Below are 23069 nucleotides of genomic sequence, written 5' to 3'. Positions count from 1 at the left end.
TATCTTTAAAGAAATCTCCATGATTTGATTCTATGATTAACTTATTATTTAAGTCATAGAACGTATAGGCTTTACTAGACTCACAGTATCATATAAAGACGCACTCATAGGCTCTACTGGCTAGCTTTCTTCTCTTAGGATTAGGAATTCTAACATAGGCTAGGCAACCCAAGTTCTAAGATAAGACAAGTTTTGTGTTTTATTCTTAAGGATTTCGTAAGGTGAGATTGAGTTATTTGATTTGGGAATCCTATTAAGGACATAGTTTAATGTCTTAATTATTTCACCCCACTAGGATGGTGCTACTCCTGACTCAAGAAGAATAGCAACTACTAATTCGATTAGAGTTCTATTCTTTCTTTAGGCTTTTCAATTCATTACAGGAGAGTAAGGCGCAGTTTTCTCATAAATTATTCTTTTCGAGTTGTAAAATTCATTAAAGACAACTGAATCATATTCAGTTCCCCTGCCACTACGAAGTCTCTTAACCTTTTTACTAAACTGATTTTCTACCTCAGTTACAAACACCATGTGAGAGGCATCATTTTATTTCTAAGTAAATAAAGGTGAAATCAGAACAATCATCAATAAACGTTATGACATATATTTTGTTATTTCTAGTCAACATGTCATTAAACTCACATAAATTAGAATGAATTAACTCAAGAGGCTCAGTTACCTTAGTTATAGATTTATGCAAAGTTTTAATTATCTTAGCTTGACTACAACAGATGCATTTTTTAAATTCATGCATAGATAACTTTGGAATCATGTTTAACCTACTCATGTTGCTAATTAACCTTTTATTTACATGACAAAACCTAGCATGTCAAACATTAAAGGAAGACAACATGTAAACAAAAGATACTTTTTTTTATTCATATCAAGATTTAATTTGAACATTCCATCCATTGCATACCCCATTTCCCACAAAAACATTATTCTTTGTTAAAGTAAAGAGGTCGGATCCTATGGTTTGAGTGAATCACCTTGTTGAGGAGATAGCCTGAGACTAGGTTCTTTCGAATTCAGGAGTGTGCAGAACTTCTTTCATAATGAGTGTCTTGTCGGAGGTGAACTTGCTCCACTTCCCTAATGCCAGCTACTTTGGTTGTGTGATGATCATTCATAATAATATTTTTATCCTTAGTTTTGTTATATTTTTAAAAATAAACTAAGGTCATGAGAGACATGGAATGATGCACCAGTGTCTAGCGGACACCAACTTCAGACCTTCTGATCACATTTATTTCTATGATCGTAGCTACTAAATCCTCTTCTGCCAAATTTGCCTGTGCAGCAAGACGATTCTCGTTTCTACAATTTCTAGCTATATGTCCAGGTTTATTACAATTATAATATACAATTTGTACCATAATACTGGATTGGAATTTTTTAGAGTTCTTCTATCTTTTGAGACCTCTGTTATGAACCTTCATCTTATTTCCTCTAGGCTTCAGTTCTGATTTCAAGACAGTAGTGGACTTTATTTTGGGGATCCTATTCACCTGCTCCTCCTTCTAGTCATACTTGCGAGCCTCCTCCTCAATTCACAGTCGAGTGATCAGGCTCTCTAGAGAGAACTCCTTCGTCTTATGCCTCTGGGTATTTTTAAAGTCCTTCCACAATGGAAGTACATTATCAATAATAACAACCAACTTGAAATTGCTCATCTAAAGGAATACCTTCATTAATTATTTCGTGGGCAATCTTCTGTAGTTAATGTGATTAAGCTTTTACTGATTTTTCGTCAACCATCTGGTATCGCAAGTATTTGCTTATTGCATACTTCTTTGATCCAGCTTCTTCAATGTCATACTTCTTTTGCAGTGCATCTCAAACTTCCTTCATCGTTGACATAATTCTGTAATAATCATTTTGTTCGCCAATAAGTCCAGTAAGTATGAGATTTTTGCAAATAAAATCTGACTCTGCTTATGTGTTGTGATCCTTAGAGTTGCTTCTTAGTTGGATTGGTCTAAGAAACTTTTGGCTCTTCGGTCGTGCATGAAGTGGCAACTTTCTTCGGGGTTAAGAAAAATGACATCTTTTGCTTCCAAGGTTTGAAGTGGTCTCCTTCAAAGCGGAATGGTCGGTTCAAATCTAATGTTAGCATGTCGACTTGGGATGAACCGACCATGGTAGCAGCGTACAATCGTCTTAAAATGGTTGAAACCGTTTCGCTGGAACACTTCGTTAAAACAATAAAACCTATAAAACATAAATTTCTCAATTGTTAGGCTGAGTCACCGAACTCGCTTTTTTTAAGGCGTTTCACGACTATGCTCTAAGTACTAGTAGTTGTTACGGTCCCGTCGTCTCAAAGATAAAACAATCTTCTGCGTCAGTGGAAACAACACTTGGACTCCTGGTCCATGGGAATACAAAATGTTCTTTTTTTCTTTTGTGAGAAGGAAGAATATGGAAGAAAGCTTTTGTTGTTGTGTTGAAAAGAGGAGGGGAGATGGGGTCTTTAAGGGGAATAATGAGGGAATGAGGGAGTAATAATGGAAATGATATCCGACCATAAATTAACCACAATTTTTAAGAAGAAAAGAGGGAGAGTTTCCCCTTCTCCAAAACACTCAACTACTCTCCAATATTTTGCCCAGTTACTATTTTTGCTATTGTCCCTTCTCTTGTATTTTTTTTTCACCAACAGGTTGTCATCTAGGGATTTCGTTCAGCAGTGGGTATTCATCATCAGTGTGGGTCTAACGGAGAAGAGATTTTTTCCAACGAGGGTAGTTTGGTTCTAACCTGGATTTTTTTTCGATTTGCAGGTGGGTGTTTCGACACGAATAACCCCGGTGAAGAGGGTCTCGGTTAGGGCATTAGTCAATCTGTGATTTTTGGTTCACTAAGGCTTGCCTTTGGAAGAAGTGCAAGAGAAAAAATAAGAAGAAAAAGGGGGAGAAGATGAGAGTTTGGTGTGAATAGTGTCGATGGCTGAAAGAAGGAAGGAAGAATAATTTTGGTATTTTTAAAGTTAATAAACGTCATTTAGGGCCCCATTAATTTGATTAACAAATTAGTCAAATTTATTATTAAAGATTTGTCAAATTTGTAATAAGGAAAAATGAGGTGACTTTTTTTAAAAAAGACATTTTTGCTGCCAGCTGCAATTTCCCAATTTTAAATATAAATGGATGGATGACGTGGGTATTTTAATTAGCAAAAGGTTATTTTGAAAAAATAAAATAAATGAAGAGGCACACCACACCTCCCAACTTGTCCTTCTCTGTTGCAAGTGTTCTTCTGCCAGCCACTTGTCGGTTCAAAATGGAAGCCAAAACCCTAAAAATGAAGAGAACCGGTTGAAACAAAACTCGAAGGAAAAGAAGTTATGTTGAAATAGGGCAATGGAATGGGGGAGATGAGAAACCCAAAAAGGGAAAATAAGTAAAGAATAAAATAAGAGTTGGAAAATGGAATGGGAGGTTTCATGGAGTAGGAAAATGAAGAGCTATGGTGAAGTGAAGTTGATTAGATTTTTAAAAAGTAGTTCAGATTTATGGTGAGTATTGTTGTTGATGGTGTTAGTATTCCTGGACATAAAACTTATTATAAAACTAAACATAAGAGTGGCAAAGCACCCACATCATCAATCATCAATCACCAATCCTCAATCTACTTAGTTTCAAACCTATTATGTTATCTCATACACTAAAATAAAATAGAGCATCATTGAAATGGAGACCTAATAAACCTCAATCTATGTTCATGTTGATGAAAGCTAACGAAATAATGAGTCGCCAATGATAGAGTGAAGAAACCTTTTTGTAGCACACCACAATTGAGAATAATAACATATACTCCCTACTTTCTCCCTTGTAGACAGACAAGACTCATTTTGCACAAATAAAACAAAACTATTCTAGACTTCATCTACATCAGCACAATACATAGCAATCACAGTACTTTTAAAGATGTAAATAATGTTACAACTAAAAGAAGCGTATAAAATACATATTTCTAATTACCATACATAAACATAATCCCATGCGTTTCCTACTTTCCAAATAAAATGTGTGTATTTATAGCTCAATTCTGTACGGATCAGAAAGCATCAACAAACACTCAAAACTTGGAGTAGCTGTGGACAAAGTTTTTCAGAAAGTAACACCACCACTACAAATCACCAAAGCATAGGCCTGGCTTTTATAACGATATACAAATAAAAGAGCCTATTGACACAAAAGTACTGATATAATGTTTTAAATCAGATAGCCCTGACAAATTCCACAATGTAAAACTACAAATCTAATCATCATTATTACAGTGCACGGTTCACAAATCCCCAACTGAAGTTTTATGTACATGATGATTCCAATGCGTTATTAAATAACTCCTAGATTACCTGAATTTCTCCATTTCCACTGGCTTTCGGATCATCAGATATCCTTAAATGCCATCACTCATATTCTTCATCTTCAAATGCCCGCCAAGCAATGACATGAGCCCACCTCCATGAACTCTTCCCTCAGGAATTGAATATTCAAGGAATTTTGTGCCAATACAATATCCATTCCCATCTTCCTCTCCCTTCTCTGTACTCAAGAAACTAGAATATGAAGCAGATGATTTCATTGAGGATGGAACCAATACCTGTGGTGGTATAAGCTGATGTCGCTTCATAGGCTTCTCTGCAGAATCAATTGAATCACATATGAAACTGATTGCAGAAGATGACTTATAGTGGTCAAAGCTATCTCCAACTGTAGACGCAGCAGAAGCAGATACTAGACCATGGAAAAGTCCCGGTCCAATCAGGCTTCCCTTGTTCGTTTCTCGATCTTGGATCATGCTACTATGAGCAGCACATAAACCACTTTTACCCCTTGCAAATTTTTCGCACTTGCCTTCTCCCCATGTGCATCGTTTTCCACCTCCATGGGCTTTGCAGAAGTCTGTGCTCCCTTGGGCACTCTTTCCACAGTTCTCGAATTTGCATCGCTTGCCTCCACCATGTCTGACACAGCAATCAGTGCGCCCACGAGCACTTTTTGTGCATCCTGACACAACACACCTCTTTCCACCACCATGAGCAACACAAAAGTTTGTGCCCCCATGTACACTTTTTGGGCAAATCCCACCCCCATCAAAGAGGCAACGCTTTCCCCCACCATGTCCCTTGCAAAGAGGAGTACTTCCTTCAGCACCTTTTGTGCATCCGGCAAATATACATCGTTTCCCTCCCCCATGGGCCTTACAATACATGGTACTTCCTTGTGCACCTTTTGTGCAGCATTCATACTGGCAACGGCGTCCACCACCATGAGAAATGCATAGACCAGCGTGTCCTTCAGCACTACGAGTGCAGCCATCCATCTTACATCGTTTTCCACCACCATGTCTAATACAAAGGCCTGACTTTCCACGTGCAGCCTTCGCACATCCACCTGAGTATCCACAACGCCTACCGCCACCATGAGCGATGCAAAATTCTGTCTTCCCCTCGGCACTTTTGGTGCACCCTAAATGTTGGCACCTCCTTCCTCCACCATGAGCTTTACAGTAAGCAGTACGACTCTCAGCACCCTTAGTGCACCCAGGTTTCTGGCATCTATGTCCACCTCCATGACCAATACAAAGACCAGATGCTCCTCGTGCACCCTTCTCGCAGCCAAAGTATTTGCACCTTTTAGGATTATTTGCCTGATGATCTGAACACACGCTTTTGGTTGTCTGGTCAATGACAGTTCCTAAAGAGTATTCTACAGTAGGTGATAGTCCTTGGCTCAGCTGATTTCTGCTATCAGTTTCAAGAATCTCCTGCTGAATCAGAATGTTTGAAGTGCCCATTCTTGGAGCAAAAAGAAGTGATGGCATATACCCACCTGATTTTTTTGCTGAGGTAGAACCCTCGTCAACTAGTGGGATAGACAGTTGATTAGCTTCAGCAGCCCATTGGCTTATCAGATAAGTTGTACTGACATCAGTTTCTGCTGAAACTGAACATTCGACCACGCTTGAAACTTCATTAGTCCCTCCAGAAAGACCAAGCTGCAATACTGAGTCACTCGGTGATATTTCCTCTGGTAGAGATGCAACTTGTGCCTTAGTCTTATTATATCCAACATTGTAATAATCATCACAGTTAGCACTTGGAGTTGGACCAAGTCCAAGTACCAGTCTACATCCATCATCTGGAGAGTAACTGAAGTTGAAGTTGAGGTCATTTAAAGCAACCTCACATCCAGAAGATTTTCTTCCTCCAAAGCCAAAACAATTCAAGCTCAAAGTAGTGTCACCAAAGTTGTCATCTTTTGTGAGATCAGCATTTTGAGAATAATGTGCTACAGTCTTGTTCAAATCCATTCTTTCAACACTGAAGTTCAAACTAACAGGATAATCTGGCCAACAAGATGTAAGGAATACTAAAAGCAGATGTACATAACAGCACCCAAAACAGATTCTAACAGATTACTACTACCTCCACCGCTAACAAAGCCCGACGTATCTGATCTATCCATCAGCTTTATATGCTAACCAAAGATCTTCCCACCAATAATGCAACAATTTTTTTTAATCAATTCCTAGTATATCTAATGACGTTTCTTGGATAGAACCCTTTGATGACAACGAGTAATGTTGATATGCAGAAATATGAGGAGCTCCTTATGCTCCTTGATGAGAACTCATTCAGCTTCATCAACCCTGAAAGTAGTACATCTTATAAGACAGTTCACACGACCAATGTCAATGAAATGATGCCTCTCCATCAATTCAAACTCATTGTTGGACACAACAATAGCAGAATAGTAGGTACTGTCGAAGCAAAGAGGAATTTGAAGTTGATGTCAGGAAGAATGTTTTAAAATAAATCTCTAGTCAGATGACTACTGTCAATACAATTTTGAGAACATTATAGAAAAAAGTTACAAGTTCTACATCCCAACTTTCTGAAATAACATGACTTCTTAATTGAAACATAAATAAAGTTATGGACAGATACAATAACCACCAATCTGAAATGAGTGCAGTGGCAGGATGCTAATCCAAAATTTAAGTTAAATGCAAACAATAAATGAAATGGTTACATGCTTGAAAAATGGCACTAGAGGAGCATGTAATAACATATCAGTTCACAACTCCAACAATAGCAGAAACATTACTTTGGACCTTTTTATTTATTGTCGTTGCTTCTTTACAACTTCATTAATGGACAAACAATTATATACAAACTTCAATGCATATTCGTTGTAAATCCATTTGGAATTTTGGACGCATGGTAGATGAGGTCAAAGTCTCTTTAAGTCACGTGGATGCAACAGAAAGTAAGGAAAAACTAATGAGAAAGCAAGCAGTAAAGAGGGTAAAATAGAAAGAAATAGAACGACATAAAAACTAAGTTGAAACAGATGTAATTTTGCTGATGCTGCAGAACGCATACATGTAGATAATGAGCTAAAGTTTATATGATTGTTGAAATGATACCCTTTTGTTTGTCAACTTCTTTTAAGCATCCAACTTCAGTAACAGGTTTAGTCTTGTACACTTCACTTAGAAATACCTTTTCTTATCACATTTTTCATTGAGACATTTCACTATATGGCGTGTCCTTGATAATTAGCAACAATAACAATTATAAGTTTTATAGGATTTACAATTGCAAGAAGGATATTCAGAAACCCAAACTAACATGAGTGAAATCCTTTCTCAAAAGCTCTTGTAGCTCTTTGAGTGGAAACAACTCTTTCTTTGATCCTTCCTTGTGAATAAAATCATGACCATGTCCACAACAAAAATAATAATAACATATCTTGAATTGTGTTTCTCCTTGGGAAGAACTGTTACTTCTGATTTTATGCAGAAATTGTAAATAATCTTTTGTGGTTATACTACTAATCAGCTACAATTTGAAATCAGTTTTGTTAAGAGTTCAGTTTAGCCTTCACTCATCAAATATCGAACATTCAAGAACCGGTAATGGAAGTAGCAGATTTTCATTTCCAGGGAAGGGTTCAGGTTCCTTGGCAGGCAAGTTCCTAGGTTTTTCTTCCCTAAAAGCAGAAACGAAACGGAGTGATCTTCTGAAAAAACAACTATTGGGAGAATGTGAAGATTTGAAATGTGGTAATATCCAATCCAACTCTTATCCATGGACTCTATCATATAACTATCCTTTGTTTTTTATTACCAGAAGTTGGGAAACACTTCTATAATTGTTTTGTGACGGTGTCCCCCTTGTTTCAAGAAGACCCTATTCTTTCAATCTTTTTTGTGAGTTTCTCTCCTTAGATTTTGTTCATTCATGTTTTTGACAAAAACTAGTTTTCTATATCGCCCCCAGTTTCCTGATATAGAACACAAGACTCAATAGTTTTGAAGTGCAATAAGGATTCTTCAGCAGTAAATATGTTCCAATTCCTAATCTCCTTTTAAAATTACAGCTACCACTGATTAGCATCATAGCATATCGCCTCAAAATGTTCTGAAACCATAAAGTAACAACCGGCCAAGTAGTAGTAAATATACTTTATATAAAAAAAACAAAAAAACAAAAAATAGGATTTCTTAACCATAAAGAAAACAGAACTTCACGCAAATCGAAGAAAAAGCAAATAATACAAATGAAGTCAACCTCCATGAATCATAATAGGCGACACGAATCACTAGCTTCACTCCCACAGAAAATCAAGAAAATAAACTTTTGGGTATAAACAGGGCTTAATCATGCAAATAAAAAATAATTAAAGGATACCCTTGTTAGATCTTCAAATACATCCCAATTCAACAACTAAGGAATTTTAAAAAAAAAACAAACAAACAAACAAACAAATCCATATACAGAGAGCAAAAGAGATTCAAAAAGAAGATACGTACGCCCAATCACAACCATCATATCGAGAAAAAAAAAAAAAAAAAGACGAGGCGACCAGAAACCAAAAGTTAGGATTTCTAACAACAAAATGCACAAGACACATAGATAATCAGGTAATAGTGGAAGATTCTAGTCCTAATAGTAATAGATTGAAGTAAAAGAAAAGACAGAAATGAAATGAAATCCGAAAACACAAAAAGAAAAAAAAATCTAAGAGAAAAGAGAAGGCAGAATCAGGGAAGAATAGGAGAAAGGAAAAGGAAACAGAAATGATGTACCGTGAGGAAGCAATTAGTAGAAGAGAATCCGGGAAGAGTAGAAAGTAGAGTAGCAACCTAAGGCATGTGGAAACCTTGTTAGAGAGATTTGAGAGAGAGGGGGGGAGAGCAATGGGGGAAAAAAGAGAGAAAGAAAAACAGAGAAAAAAAAAAAAGGAGGCAACAATAAAACTGAAGTCCAAGTGGAAGAGAAGAAAAGAAAAGAAATTGTGGTGGAAGTGATGTGGTAATTAAATAATAATAAAAAAGTTTTTATTATTGGTTTAAAGAAAAATGAATTTGATGAATTGATGTGGGCGGCTCATATGGAATCTTAGAACACCATCTTCAGATACAATGGGGCAGCCCTCTCTTTAATGCCCTTTCAATTCCATAAATAGCCTTTTTCCTTCACACTAAACGACAACTTTTCTTTTCTTATTATTTCATCACTTCTTCTTTTCCCACTCCTTTTTTCTGTTTTTTCTTCCAGGGATGTTTTCGTAAATCCACAATTTCTTTTCTTTTTTACAATATATACACATTTTCAGAAATATAAATATCTATACATTATAACCACCTAACCTCCCATTTGGAATGCAAATGATGTTTCTTAGGTACGAGTATTAAATATATTTAATTTAATTGTATCCACCTTATATATTCAAACAAATTGTCAATAATGAAAATATTGGTGAATTACTTGTCAACAATCAAAATTATAAAATCAAATCATTTTTAAACTTCACTCATATCTTAATGTTATTATCTAATATTTATGTTTAAATATACATGATAGATAAATATAGGGTTGGTGTGAGACCCGTAATTAAGAAAGGCAAAAATTTTACTAAGTGAGGAGGTGTTTTGATTGGAACTAGGCGACAAGAATTGGTATTTGAGTAGTTCGCAAGAAAGAGTCATGTGATATCATGTTTGGCGATTTGGTACAACTGGGCGATTAAAGGTTTTCGCGAGTTGGAACTAGGTGTTTAAGAGTGGAGACTTCCCGAAAACTTCCTAAGCTTACTTAATGGGCCACGTGTGAAGGTTTAAGCTAAGCAGGATTAAGTGAAACCTTAAACTTACACGTATACCACTAAGAGTGGGAGTTGAAAAATTATAAGAGTCTAAAGGTGACTAATCAGTTTTAGAATTAGTATAAATAGGGGGATGAAGTCAGATTGTCAAGTCAGACGGTAAGAATCCATTCCTAATAGCCTACAGATTCAGTGAGATAACTCGCTTCCCCAAATTGAGAAGAATATACAACCCTAAGTTACAAAACTAATTTTTACAAGTATAAAATAATTACAACTAAGTACAAGTATGATATGTACACAAATTTAAAAATGTGGTTGTAGAAGAGATGGAAAGGTTATACATTACAATTGCATCTTTGTGTCTAAGTTCCTTGGCGAAAAAGAGTTTTGGTTTCATCACTTACGCTTCGCGTAACTTTCTTTGCGTCGTAATTCTCTGCATCTTGATTGTTCATCGTAATAAGTCTCTGCTCCCAATCATTCATCACAATGTTCAAATGATCTTTCTTGGTCCTTATTGCATAGTCAAATGAAATACATATCTGACCAACTTTACGCGACGACACCTTCATGTGTGTTCTAACTTTAATAGATTCTATCATTCATGATCTCAGGCAATTGGAGTTTCTCATATTCATTTGTGATAAAACGCATCCATTGAGATTCCTCTTAGTTTCTTGTCGAAAGATACACTAACCCTAGGGGTGGTTCAAGTAATCATAGATTCCTCTGGTACCTTGAACCTCCTCACACGATCTTCGATTGAACGCATGATTCACCAGGACCAAATGTTTTGCCCAAAACCAAAGTAAAACCCTGTTCTAATATTTGAAAAATCAATTTTCTAGCAACGATGCCAAAAACTTGGTTGGGTCAGACTCAATATGTTAATTGTATTGAGTTTATATTTGGTCTAGGTGATATGTCATTGAACATGTTCACATCATGTGAGGGGCTCACTACGTCTCTCTTTACCGCAAGATTGATTCTATACGATAATTCATTGGTTGTGATCATAGCATGCGAGATGCTCGCTAAATAGCTAAGTCCTTGTTAGTACAAGTTTTCCTACATCTTGCTCAAGTACAAGCGAAAACAGTAGGTTTATTTGGATAATACAGGGCCGAAAATAGGAAATTGATTTAGGGCATTAGTTTTAGGGTTTACTTATCATCTAACCGGTATAAAAGAATCAAAGAATAACAAATATAATGAATGCAATAATAAACTAAACTACCTATCTAATCGTAGAGAATCTGTAAAGATGGAATAAGTTGGCTAGATGGGAATGCAAACTAACTTGTATGCGAGAAAGAGTGAAGGAATGTTTATGCATAATAATGCGATTAAGCAATGCGATATAACTTACTCAACCAACTTATGATTAAGGCATGCTCCTCTTCGAGTCATTAGATGCCACACATGGTCACCTATCAGAATCCATATGACTGTGTGTGATTAGATGAAATATATCTAGAAGAGTTCACTTATAAAATGTATAGAGCTTCGTGATTTAAGGGTACAACCTCTCGGTGCCTAGTGCCCACACTTGTTCACCTTTCGGGATACAAGTGATGAAAGTTATCTCACAAAGGAAGAGAAACATCTTCCTTGCATGCGTTATCCATGTCCTTTCTACTTACCCTCTCCAGTAGTTGGCGACTTACGCTTGCCAAACGATGAGAATAACTCAATTAACATGATAAGACTTATAAACAAAACTTCTTATCACAAACTGAATCTACAAATAACACATTGACTAATGAAAAGTAAAGAAATGATGGATTGAAAATGTATAAATATGTAATATATATTAAAGAATATAGGTCTTCAACCATTGTACAATATGCACAACATATATTACAAAGAAATACAAAAATGTAAAGAAAAGAGAATGAAAATGATTATAAGTTGGGGGAAATGAGAGATGGAACCTTCGCCACTCAAACTCTAAGCTTTCACCATAGTATGACAAGAGAAGAAGAAGAAAACTACTCTTTACAGACGTTAGAAAGGCTATTCCTTTCCGCCACACTCTAGGTTTTGGCTAATTTAGGCCTTTAAAATGGCTCATTCAAGCGTGTATATCTTGGTAGGGATGAAGTTCTTTTATAGGCAACTTTTCAGCGGAAAACTTCTATTCTTCTGAACATGTCAGTGTTGTACGTCGAAATTGTCTATGACATGTCACATCATCTCCAATTACCATTCTTGTCATTTAGCAAACTGCTTCTTGCTTTGTGATTTGGTATTCTCATCTATTCTTTTTGCGAGAGGCTTTGCGATTTGCTAACTTCTTCTTTTGTTCATAGACCTGCGTTTAGACATTAAAACATGGTAGAATAGGTCATGAGCGCTTATGTAAAATATAGGGGTGCTTGCAAAAATAGCAAAAAAAATTGTGATAATAGGACTCATATAACATTTTCTAAATTGCTAAAGTAGCAAACTCGATAACTCTTTGATAACCTTCTGATATCACTAATTACTTACAATATTTGTCATATGTGCAATATACAAAAAAAAAAATGTTTCATGGACTGTTTTTTTTTTCTAAATGTTTTTGTTATATGATGCAATTTTCCTAAAATATATTTCAAAGTACTTATATATTTACAACATAAGTTACACGCTTTGACACTTTTATCATGTGTTTTGGTTCCATTATTCTACCTAAAAAGCTATAATATAACCTTTATTTTTACAAGTTATCAGTGTTACTTTTGTTAAGAGTGATATAAGCGAATTGTATAACGCATGTTTTGAGTAATAAAAGTTTATGTTTTATTACTTCTGATGTGTTAAGTGTCTATATTGTCTAAAGTATGTTTTCTAAGTTAAGTTTAAGAAGCTAGGCGATTAAGCAAAACTTAATAACCTTAAGTTTAGTGTTTTTTTTTTTTGCATTTAATGAATCAGAAATGCTCAAAGTCATGCCGAGTCTCGCATGACAAGTAAGATTGCGTGCAGGACAGACTGTGACAGCTGAAGTTAAATAAATCCTAAAATTTGAGAACTTATGGTTCTTATTCGGGATTATATTATGTTGGTTGTGTACATTAATTAAGATAGTATGACGAGTAGACTAGTCATTGAGCAAAATGACTAGTCTACTCCTCATTAGTATGGGGTGATTGTACTAAGATGGGCGAAATGAAGAAGCATTGGACAGTGGGGGCGAGAGATGTAGATAATTTTTTTACATTTTAAGCAACTTAAATAATTGTTATTCTAAAGTCTTTCTTGTAAAATTAAAATTTTCAATTTATTTATCAAGTTTTCAAACAAAAATTGTCATGACGTCTCATCCACTAATAGTAAGTATGACATAATACGCTAATCGAAGGGTATCGTGCCTCTGGGACGCTGTCTCTCTCTTTCGACAACTCAAAATAATTGTGGAGATGGTATCCCACTCATACATACTGGAAGCGATAGAATGACATTAGATATACTTAGGTAGGATCAACTGGTGCAAATTATTGTAAAAAAGTATTGAAGTTAATAACATATATATAGTGATAAATATTAGACGTTGAACTGCGTTGGGGAAAACCGTACTTATTGTAGTAATAGCATGAAAAATGAAAGTTCAACTACGTAAAAGTGATGAATTCAAAATATTACATGTCCAACTTAATAAACAAAATTTTAAAAGCATATAATTAAATAATTACACAATACAATAGTATGAATTTAAGCCGTATAATTTATATATTCATACACTAAAACTTTAGCCTAATCCTCACAATTCAAACTAGCCAAATCAAATAATTTCTCAAAAATCAAATAACATACTTAAAATCAAATAATTTTTCTAACATCAAATGAAATACCTAAAATCAAATAATTTTTATAAGATCAAATAACATTTCTAAGATCAGATAATTACATTTAAACTCCATATACTATTATTTTCCTAAAATCAAAATTCAAATAACTCCCTCGATCAAATAATTTCTCTATAATCCAAATTCAAATAACTCCCTCAATATACCTAGAATCAAAATTAAGAAAAAAAAAAAACTAAAATCAAAATTCTCCTTGATAAAAAGAATTCTCTCAATCAAACAATTCTCCCTCAAGTAATTTTCCTAAAATTAAATAATCTTTACTAAAATCAAATATCAAACATAAATTAAATTATTTTTAGGTTAATTTTCATAAATATAACAAAACATCAAAATATTTACGGTTCATATAACAAAATAAAAAGCTCATGATACTGGTCAATTTTTAAAATAATCCAGGTTTGCCCTTATCACTTTTGAATTTCGCGCTACTCCAATTTCTTCCTTCCTTTCCATCTTTTTTATTCTCCTCATCTTCTACAATTCTTCTTTTATATATTTTTTGAAATCGGAATCTTTGTTTTCAATCAATCATCAATCTTGTATTATTTTTTTCAAAGTGTTATTTGGTTCAGATCATGTACCAAATATAAAATATGTTAGTACACGATCTTGAACAAAAATTGTTGGGATATTGGCGTACATGATCGTTTAGATTTGGGTACACGATCTTGTATCAATATCGTTTAGATTTGATACACGATCGTGTACCAAATATAAAAAATCTTGGCCAACTATCTTAAACCAAGATCGTTTAGATTTGATACGCAATCGTGTATCATTTCCTAGTGTTGACATGAACATTTTTTATATTTTTCATTGAGGGCCTGTGAGTTCTTTTTTTTTTTCAAAATTATTGTATATAGTGTAAGTATTTTGTCGGTTTGTTATATTTTTAAAAAAATCTCTTACTTTTACAACAAAATGGTTTACTCGGTCTACAACGTAGTTAAATAATAAAAAAAACTAACCTACCTTTTGACGATAAAATCGAAAGCCAAAATGGGAGGGGAGGGAGACTTTTTTTCATCAAAGGCTGACTGCGAGGGAGGCTCTTGGTGACTGATTTTTTGTGAAGGATTCAAGGATTGCTAAATTTTTATGAAGGATGGAAGATTTTCATGAATATTTAAGGAAAACAAAAGATTGAAGGAAGGCAGAAGACAAATGAAAGTAAGGACGTAAGAATAACCCGAATAACCATATTAAAAGGGTTGGATTATGAAAGTTTAAAATATGGGTTGAGTTGGGCTCAAAATTTTTGTTGGGTTGGGTGTCGGGTTGGTGGCCTAAAAATTCGATTCAACCTAATCTAACCCGAATTAATAATATATATTATTTTATTATTAATTGATGAAAATTGGGTAAAAGACAAAGGTTGATTGATACCTAGGGATGACAATCAACAACCTGAGTTGGGAATACTATTTGGGTTGCCAACCCAACTAACATGAAAATATGAGTTGAATTGAAAATGTTCCCCAACCTAACCCAACCCATTCATAGACCTAAATGGAAGGCTGGAGACAACATGGAAGGTAGAAGCTCGACGACTAGGTTTTGAACGAAGTTGTGTATTGAGTACATGACTTCCTACAAAATAGAGTCGTGACTTTAATCACATTTTAACTTGAAGACGTGTACCCGGCTCACAATTTAGCGTAGTCATGTACCACTCCGCTACTCTATTTTTTACATTTTTTTTTCACTTACCCTATTTTTGTCATTATTTTTTAAAAACACATTATTGAAAAAACTCTCAAAATTACGTTTGAAAGAAGTGTAAAATAACAATATCTTAGAAAAGAAAAGAAAGGAAACAAAGGAGAATCTATTGGAAAAGCGCGGCAAGGACACTTGAAACCTGAGTTGTATTTCTATTTTTCCTCTTTCATCTTCTCAAATGCAAAACTTAACCAAACCACAGCTCACCCAACTCCCAATCAATCAAATGTTCCAACCCATCATCATCATCAATGCCGCTTCTCTAATTCGACCCATTTTTCAGGTTTCGCGGTGGTGGTGGCTTCATAGCTTTTTAAGGCTTTTCCGCGAGCCAAGAGACTGATTTGGGTATTCTTTTTTCTTGATTTCTGATGTGGGTTTCTTGTGATTTCTTCCTTGGGTTCTTACTTTTCGATAAATGGGTGTAGGGATTTGAGATGTCTCTTGGCTCGCGAACAAGTTCTTCCTCTAATCCTCCCTCATATTTCTGTTTCAAGTTATGGGGATTTCGTCTGATAATGTTCGTGGGTTTCTTCTTGCTGTTTCTTCCAGCGTCTTTATTGGCTCTAGTACTATTATCAAGAAGAAGGGTCTCATCAAATCAGGGGCTGCTGGAACCAGAGCAGGTTTGGTTTGATCGTCCTTTGTTTTTTTTTTTCTTTTAGTTATTTGAGAGAGCTATGAACAAAAGCCATGAACAAAAGTCTGAAAGGATGAACATGAAATAAGAAATCATTGAACATTGCAAAACATGTTTCGAATATTTGATTTTGAAGAAAGCTTTTCAGTTTGTATATCTTGTTATTTGGTATTATTGTTGTTGTTGTTGTGTTTGCTTCAATGTATTCAGCATCTGGAGGCTTTTCGTACTTGTGTGAACCTTGGTGGTGGGCTGGGATGATAACCTGTAAGTTTTATGAGTTTTCCTATAGCTATTAAATTATAAAGGCTCCTTTCTATCATCACTTAGTTTTTTATGTTTGTGCTGGTTTTCTCATCATTTCTTTACCATGTTTTTCATTTTTCTTAAGAGAACATTTGAATTCTTAGGTTAAAATTTTCTTTTTTTCAAACATATCGAATTTTGAAAACATTTTGAAAAAGTAGATTATATAATAATAATAATGATAAATCATAGGCAGGAGTTGTGGTTATCAACTTTAACTCTTAAAAACCAAAAACAAAAAATTAAATGGTTATTAAATGATACCTTAATAGTTCTATCTATTCTTTTTCCTTGAATACCGAATTTTGTTCTTATCATTCATGGTTGTCCAATTAAGCCAGTTCTATTGTCATGGTCCACATTTGGTTGCAACGGAAATTGGAACTCATGATACTCATCATATTTTCCTAGTTTAGTTGAACTTTGTGCTACTTGGAAAAGTATTTTGTCATCTTCTAACCTTAACTCGTATCAATTTATTACTTGTTTACATATAAGGAGTGGTATCTAAATATATTGCCCTACCAAATCTACAATATCCTACTTTGCGTTAATACAATCACACCATGAAGGCTTGAACATCAGTCAAGTCTTATTCTTCTATTCATTTCTCTTCAATGAAGTTCTTTTTCTTTCCATTTTGTATGTTCTTTATAGTGATTGTTGGGGAGACTGCTAACTTCGTTGCGTACGCATATGCTCCTGCAATTCTTGTCACTCCTTTGGGAGCTTTGAGCATTATTTTCAGGTATGTAATACATTACGCTTGCAGACATTATGAAATGTCAACTACACTTAAATTCATAAAGTTGGATTTGGATAATTGAATCTGGTATTGAAAAATTAGTGTCCACTTAGCTGAGTGTAGCTTGTGATATTCTATAATTGATAAATGAATGAAAGCTAAAACAATCTCATGCAGTGCAGTCCTAGCTCACTTTATGCTGAAGGAAAAGCTGCATATCTTTGGAATTCTAGGTTGTGTTCTCTGTATTGTGGGTTCTACAACTATTGTTTTGCATGCTCCACTGGAGAAAAAGATTGAATCTGTTAAGGAAGTATGGCATCTTGCTACAGAGCCAGGTATAATATTCTAGATTTTTCTGAAGCTATGTAGTTTTGAACTTCTAAGATTTGGATGCTAATTTGTGCTTTCTTGCTTTTCTTTCAGTATTTCTGGTCTATTCATTCCTGGTAATAGTTGTAGTTGTGGTACTCGTTTTTAAATATGCCCCTCGCTATGGTCAGTCCCATATGATTATATATGTTGGAATTTGCTCTCTCATGGGATCTCTTACGGTTTGTTTTCTGTTCTATCTTTGAAACTCGATAGCACATCTTAATTTTTACTTCATCTTTCCAAGGCTATAATAATTTTCGTATTTTTCTTCAGGTTATGAGTGTCAAGGCAGTAGCCATTGCTGCCAAGTTGACATTTGAAGGAATGAATCAATTCAAGTACTTTGAGACATGGTTCTTCACTGTGTTTGTGATTGGCTGTTGTATTTTGCAGGTGATCTACTTGAACAAGGTAATATTTTGAAGCATTCAATTATATTAATATGTCTCAACTTTTAGATATGGTAATAAAGCACAAGATTCACAGCACACTAAGATACCTTCTTAAAAACTGGCTTGAAACATTTTCAATATCTCATTCTATGTTTGAAACAACACCCACCCTTCCCAAAGAAGACTTGTCCACCGTCATTTGTAGAGTTTTATTGGTAAAATTATTTCTCACTTCTGAATCCTAAACATTTCGATATAGCAGAGTTGGGCTACAAAGATTTATGGTCATTTGATCATTTCTTCAATTTGTTTATGGTTTCTAGGTAAAAATATCCTTTTGGTTCCTAAATTTTGAGTCTACTTTTTGTCTTAAGTTCCAAAATGTTACACTTTTATCATTGAGTTCCATGTTTAGTTTTTATTTGCTTGTTAGGTTTCAAAGTGTTAAATTCTTATCTTTGAGTTTTGAGCTTATTTCCATTTTGTACCTAGAATTCAAGATTTATCCTTTTACTCTTGATTTTTTTCACTAAATTATTTTAATTTCTAGTATTTAACTCAAGAAAATTAAATTAATTGTATTTGAAAGTTTGAATTGGTTTTCAATAATTTTCAATCACTATTACTAGTAATTAATAAATTTTATGATGTAACTGTTTTAAATTGATTTCCAGAAAGTTAACATGAAAGACTGAAAGTGAGCATCAATGTAAACTCAAGAGTATCAGTGTAAAATATTGAAATCTTGGGACTAAATGAAAATTAAGCTCATAACTCGTGGATAAAAATGTGACATTTTGAAATCTAGGGAACAAATGAATATACTCTAGGTACCACAAGGGTATTTTCATGCAATTTCTAAGTTAGAGCAGTGAACCTGGATTCAAGCTCCCACACTCATTGGGTTGTCTTGGAAAATTAGAATTCAGGTCATCACAGTAAGAAAAGTGAAGGCTGAATTTATTAACTACACCAACCTTTGAGCATACTTTTCTTCAAATCACATGTGCCATGTGTTCTGTCCTGAATTAGAAAACTTGATGCTGAACATGTGTCTAACATCAAGACGCTCCGACGCCTCTTGACATGTGTCCTTGCATAGAAAGGAGTATCTGATTAGTTAAATTATCTTTGAAGTTTAAAACATGTAAAGAAACACTTTACTGACAGATTAGGACAAATTATGTATGAGCTAGGCACACTTTATAAAGAAAAAATTAGACCCTAAATGGATGAGAAAGCTCTCTGCGCATTACAAAACTGAACGTAATCAAAAGCTCATTTATGAAAAGACCTAAACTGAATAGAATAAAAGGAAACAGAAAAGAGGACTCACACTTGTGATTCTATTTTCATGTCTAGAGAATCTAAACCTTCTTGGATAATTTCTCACTATTGTAAATGAATAGTCCTTTTCTCTTGTTCTTTGTTTAATGAAATCAAACAGCTTTCATTGAGATAAAAGTGAAAGAATACAAGGTCATACAAAAAACTAGTCTACCAAGCCACCCCACTTACAGAAAGGGACCAACTAAAGGTCCTTTTTTCTTGTTGGTTAAAATTTTAGTTTCCAAATTTTATTTTTATGATATGAAATATTTTATTCGTATCAGAATAATGCACAAATATACGTGAAGGTTAAAAATCTAAGTTTGTTCCATCGTGTACGCCTTACTTCTTTAGAAATTGTCTGTCCTATAAGAAGCGCCATTCAGTTTGGTTGACACATCCTTATCTGATATATATATATATATATATATATATTGGATACTCCAACTCTTGTTGAACACTTGTTAGCTCAATGAATCTGCACCAACCACTAGTGGCATAAATTGAATGTGAGCTAGACAGTTACCAGCACATATCAATAATTATACACGCAAGACAAATAGTATAGGACTAAATTTATGAATCTGAGTAAATGTGTTATTGTCATATCCTAGTTTTTTAAACAAATGATCTATCATTGTCATGTCCATATCTCTTGTATTCATGCTTCTTGGCATGTCATCGTGTTTGTGTTGTGTGGTATTTGTCTTGACTGTCTGAGTTTGAGCTTTTTATGTAGTAAATATATTTTGGCAATATTTCTTAAAATTTGATGTCAAGAGGAAGTTTGATTTATAGTTTGATCACCATCTTCACAGGCTCTTGATGCTTTCAACTCGGCTGTTATATCTCCAGTTTATTATGTGATGTTCACAACTTTTACAATCCTTGCCAGTATGATTATGTTTAAGGTGAGTGAACCATGCTCCATGGAATCAAGCACGATTCTAGATTTTTTTATCTATTTCATGGTTAAGCTCCTCAAAGCATCTTCTTTAAATTTCACATTTAGTGATTGGAGAATTTTTCTTCTTCCGAATTATTGAAAATGAGACCATCATGGGTTACTTAATGGTCAATAAGTGCCATGGATTTAGGATGCATTTAGATAGACTTTCTCAGTTTTAAATAGGGAACATGAGTGCAGAAACGGGCCCTTAACAAAAGGATTTTGAAGGAAGTAGTTCAATTCATCGTAGTAATCTCATGGAAACCAGAAACTAAACTGAATTCTACTTTTATTGATAATAGATTCAAATATGAATCTAGGGTACAAACACTAATTTGATCAAACAATCAAAACTCAAACTCCCTTCTGCTATACTATCTCTCAAGGAAGAACAGAAAACTTTTCTTCAAAAATTCTAACTAACTTTCCCGCCCACTACTTGTTCTTTATTTATACTAATATATCTTGACGTGTCATTCTACACACGTGCCACTACCCTTCTTCCCTCTCCTACTATATTGATACAATATCGGGGGGCTATTATAATCTAAAAGATTTAATATCCTACGAGTTTTCTTGGCAACCAAATGTTGTAGGGTTAAGTGTATTACTCTGTGAGATTAATCGAGGTGTTCACTATTTGGCTTAGACTTAAGGATGTCAAAAAAAAGTATTTGAATATAGAGTTTGATGTAAGTTAGAGGACTGAAATTCAGGTTCTTAAAAGGTTTTAATGATGAAAAAATGCAAGGAGTTGAGAGTTTAGGAAACTAAAATTAGCAGTATAAGAACGTAACAGTAGAATCTTTCAAGGAAAAGAAGCATCTTTCCATTGATTTATTGATACTATAGTTAATACAGTTGTAACTTGGCGTAAATGCTCTCTCATATTTCACTACTATAAGGTCTTTTTGTAACTCCCTATTGGGGTCTTTCCCCCTTTTGTAATTTCATATCATCAATGAAACCCTTTCTTTCACCAAAAAGACCAGTATGAGATTAGTTAAAAGCTTAGGAAAATAAAAATATCAAATATCCAAGTACAAGAGAATAGAAAAAGAGTTTGGAGACCAAAATGAAACAAGTTAAAAGCTCAGAAAAATATAATATCAAAGTTATAAGATAATTAAGAGACCAAAATGAAAGTTATTAGAGTTTAGAAACTAAAATTAGAAGTATAAGGATTTCTGGTTTTGAGAACGAAGCCAAAGTTGAATGAAAATTCTTGGACCAAACCAACACACAAGGAAAAGATGTAGCCTCATATATTCATGGGGAAATTTTAGTTAGATTTATTAGGAAAACAACACTGGATGATGACATATTGTAAGGTCTCCCTGTTTCCATCTGTTAGTTGTTGTGGGACATGTTCTCTAACTACAAGGAACAAATGATAGTGTCCATAGAAAACTAGGGTTTTGAGATGTTTGGAAGTGTCATAAGGAAACTTGAGATTTAGTGCATGTTTGAGGAGTGGTTTTGTAGAGTTGAAAATCACTCTTGTCATGTTGAAAGTACCTCCAAACACGATTTTAATTACTCAAAACAATTTCGATTATATGAAAATTGCATTGAAAAGTGTAAAAATCAAACTCTAAAGTGAATAAAGACGTATTTCGTATTAATTTTAAAATAGTATTTTGAATATGACAAAAGTGATTTTAACACTATTTCAAAACCACTCCCAGGCAAATTGCATTTAAGCCCTTGGTTGAGGAGTTAATAATTTAAAACACTTGTTGTCTCTCAAAGCTGGTCTTGGAGTGTACAAACCTACACCGGCACAAACATGACGAAAGAGGCACACTCTCAAAACCCCATTTATGAAAAGGACATCAACTGTCTAAAGTTTTCGAGCAAAGTTTGAACTTGTGCCTGTGCCTGTGACTATGACATTCTCATTGTTTGTTTCACTATTGTGCAGGATTGGGACACACAAAGTGCAACACAAATTGCAACTGAAGTTTGTGGATTCATCACCATTCTTTCTGGCACCTTTCTCCTCCACAAAACCAAGGATATGGGAAAAGGTCCTCCCACTCAACCCCCTCTCTTCCAAACTCAAAGCCATCATCAAAATCAAAACCTTCATCCCACTAGAACATTGTAGTTTCAAATAATACGCTCTGCCCATTTGGAGAGGAACAGATCATTGAGCCAACAAATTCCTTACATGAATAAAATTGCCACCTCCATGACTATTATGCCATATTTGTTTAGAATCACTCATCAATTTTATTAATAGTTTCAAAAGATGATCTTGTAAATGAAAAATTCACTGCTGAATTGATTTGGATTAATTAGAAGTGTGTTTCATAGTGATTTTAAACAAGTAATTCTAAATATTTTAGAATCACTCTCAAACATATCAATTAACTAATCGTTAATTTATTCTTTTAATTGCATATTAATTAACTACTGATATCTGTTATGTTGGAAGAAAAAAAAAGCTCCCTCATTTGCTGTAAACATTCCTTGTGATCAACCTATCTCCATGTCCTTGGTCCTTGGCCTCCCATCATGAAAAGTGATAATTAGATTGTAGTTTGGATTTTGGAAATTCATAATTGTAGCTCCTTTTTTTTCTTTGTTTTTTGGACTGAACTCATCAACTACTATTGTTTTTATTC

The 23069-nt window shown here is 34.3% G+C and overlaps 2 protein-coding genes across 4 annotated transcripts; one reads left to right on the top strand and one right to left on the bottom strand.

The window, feature by feature from the left end:
* Window positions 1–4012: 4012 nt before the first annotated feature.
* On the bottom strand, window positions 4013–9296 carry LOC101209678. Of its 2 annotated transcripts, none has more exons than XM_004138893.3 (2): window positions 9106–9296; window positions 4013–6771 (listed from the first exon to the last, which is right to left on the bottom strand). In XM_004138893.3, the coding sequence occupies exon 2, from the start codon at window positions 6319–6321 to the stop codon at window positions 4405–4407; it is 1917 nt and encodes a 638-aa protein (XP_004138941.1). In that variant the 5' UTR covers window positions 6322–6771; window positions 9106–9296; the 3' UTR covers window positions 4013–4404. The 2 variants fall into 2 exon arrangements, with proteins under 2 accessions (XP_004138941.1, XP_004138942.1); XM_004138894.3 differs by having other exon boundaries at window positions 4013–6660; window positions 9106–9277.
* Window positions 9297–15793: 6497 nt separating this feature from the next.
* Window positions 15794–22795, top strand: LOC101209432 (probable magnesium transporter NIPA2). Of its 2 annotated transcripts, none has more exons than XM_004138892.3 (9): window positions 15794–16051; window positions 16132–16329; window positions 16554–16610; window positions 17307–17397; window positions 17572–17732; window positions 17821–17948; window positions 18043–18180; window positions 20309–20401; window positions 22364–22795. In XM_004138892.3, the coding sequence occupies exons 2-9, from the start codon at window positions 16203–16205 to the stop codon at window positions 22547–22549; spliced, it is 981 nt and encodes a 326-aa protein (XP_004138940.1). In that variant the 5' UTR covers window positions 15794–16051; window positions 16132–16202; the 3' UTR covers window positions 22550–22795. The 2 variants fall into 2 exon arrangements, with proteins under 2 accessions (XP_004138940.1, XP_031736380.1); XM_031880520.1 differs by having other exon boundaries at window positions 15814–16051; window positions 16201–16329.
* The last annotated feature ends 274 nt before the right edge of the window (window positions 22796–23069 follow it).

This window comes from Cucumis sativus, chromosome 2, assembly GCF_000004075.3.
Source record: "Cucumis sativus cultivar 9930 chromosome 2, Cucumber_9930_V3, whole genome shotgun sequence".
NCBI lineage: Eukaryota > Viridiplantae > Streptophyta > Magnoliopsida > Cucurbitales > Cucurbitaceae > Cucumis > Cucumis sativus.
Note: the sequence above shows the minus strand (reverse complement) of the source record. Positions and strands in the feature narration are given on the sequence as shown.

Excerpts from the sequence above, each read along its gene's own strand:
- LOC101209432 (XM_004138892.3), top strand. The coding sequence starts at position 16,203 with ATGGGGATTTCGTCTGATAATGTTCGTGGGTTTCTTCTTGCTGTTTCT. Across the intron at positions 16,330-16,553 it reads GGCTGCTGGAACCAGAGCAG|CATCTGGAGGCTTTTCGTAC; the intron begins GTTTGGTTTGAT and ends CAATGTATTCAG. Across the intron at positions 18,181-20,308 it reads AGGTGATCTACTTGAACAAG|GCTCTTGATGCTTTCAACTC; the intron begins GTAATATTTTGA and ends CCATCTTCACAG.
- LOC101209678 (XM_004138893.3), bottom strand. The coding sequence starts at position 6,321 with ATGGATTTGAACAAGACTGTAGCACATTATTCTCAAAATGCTGATCTC.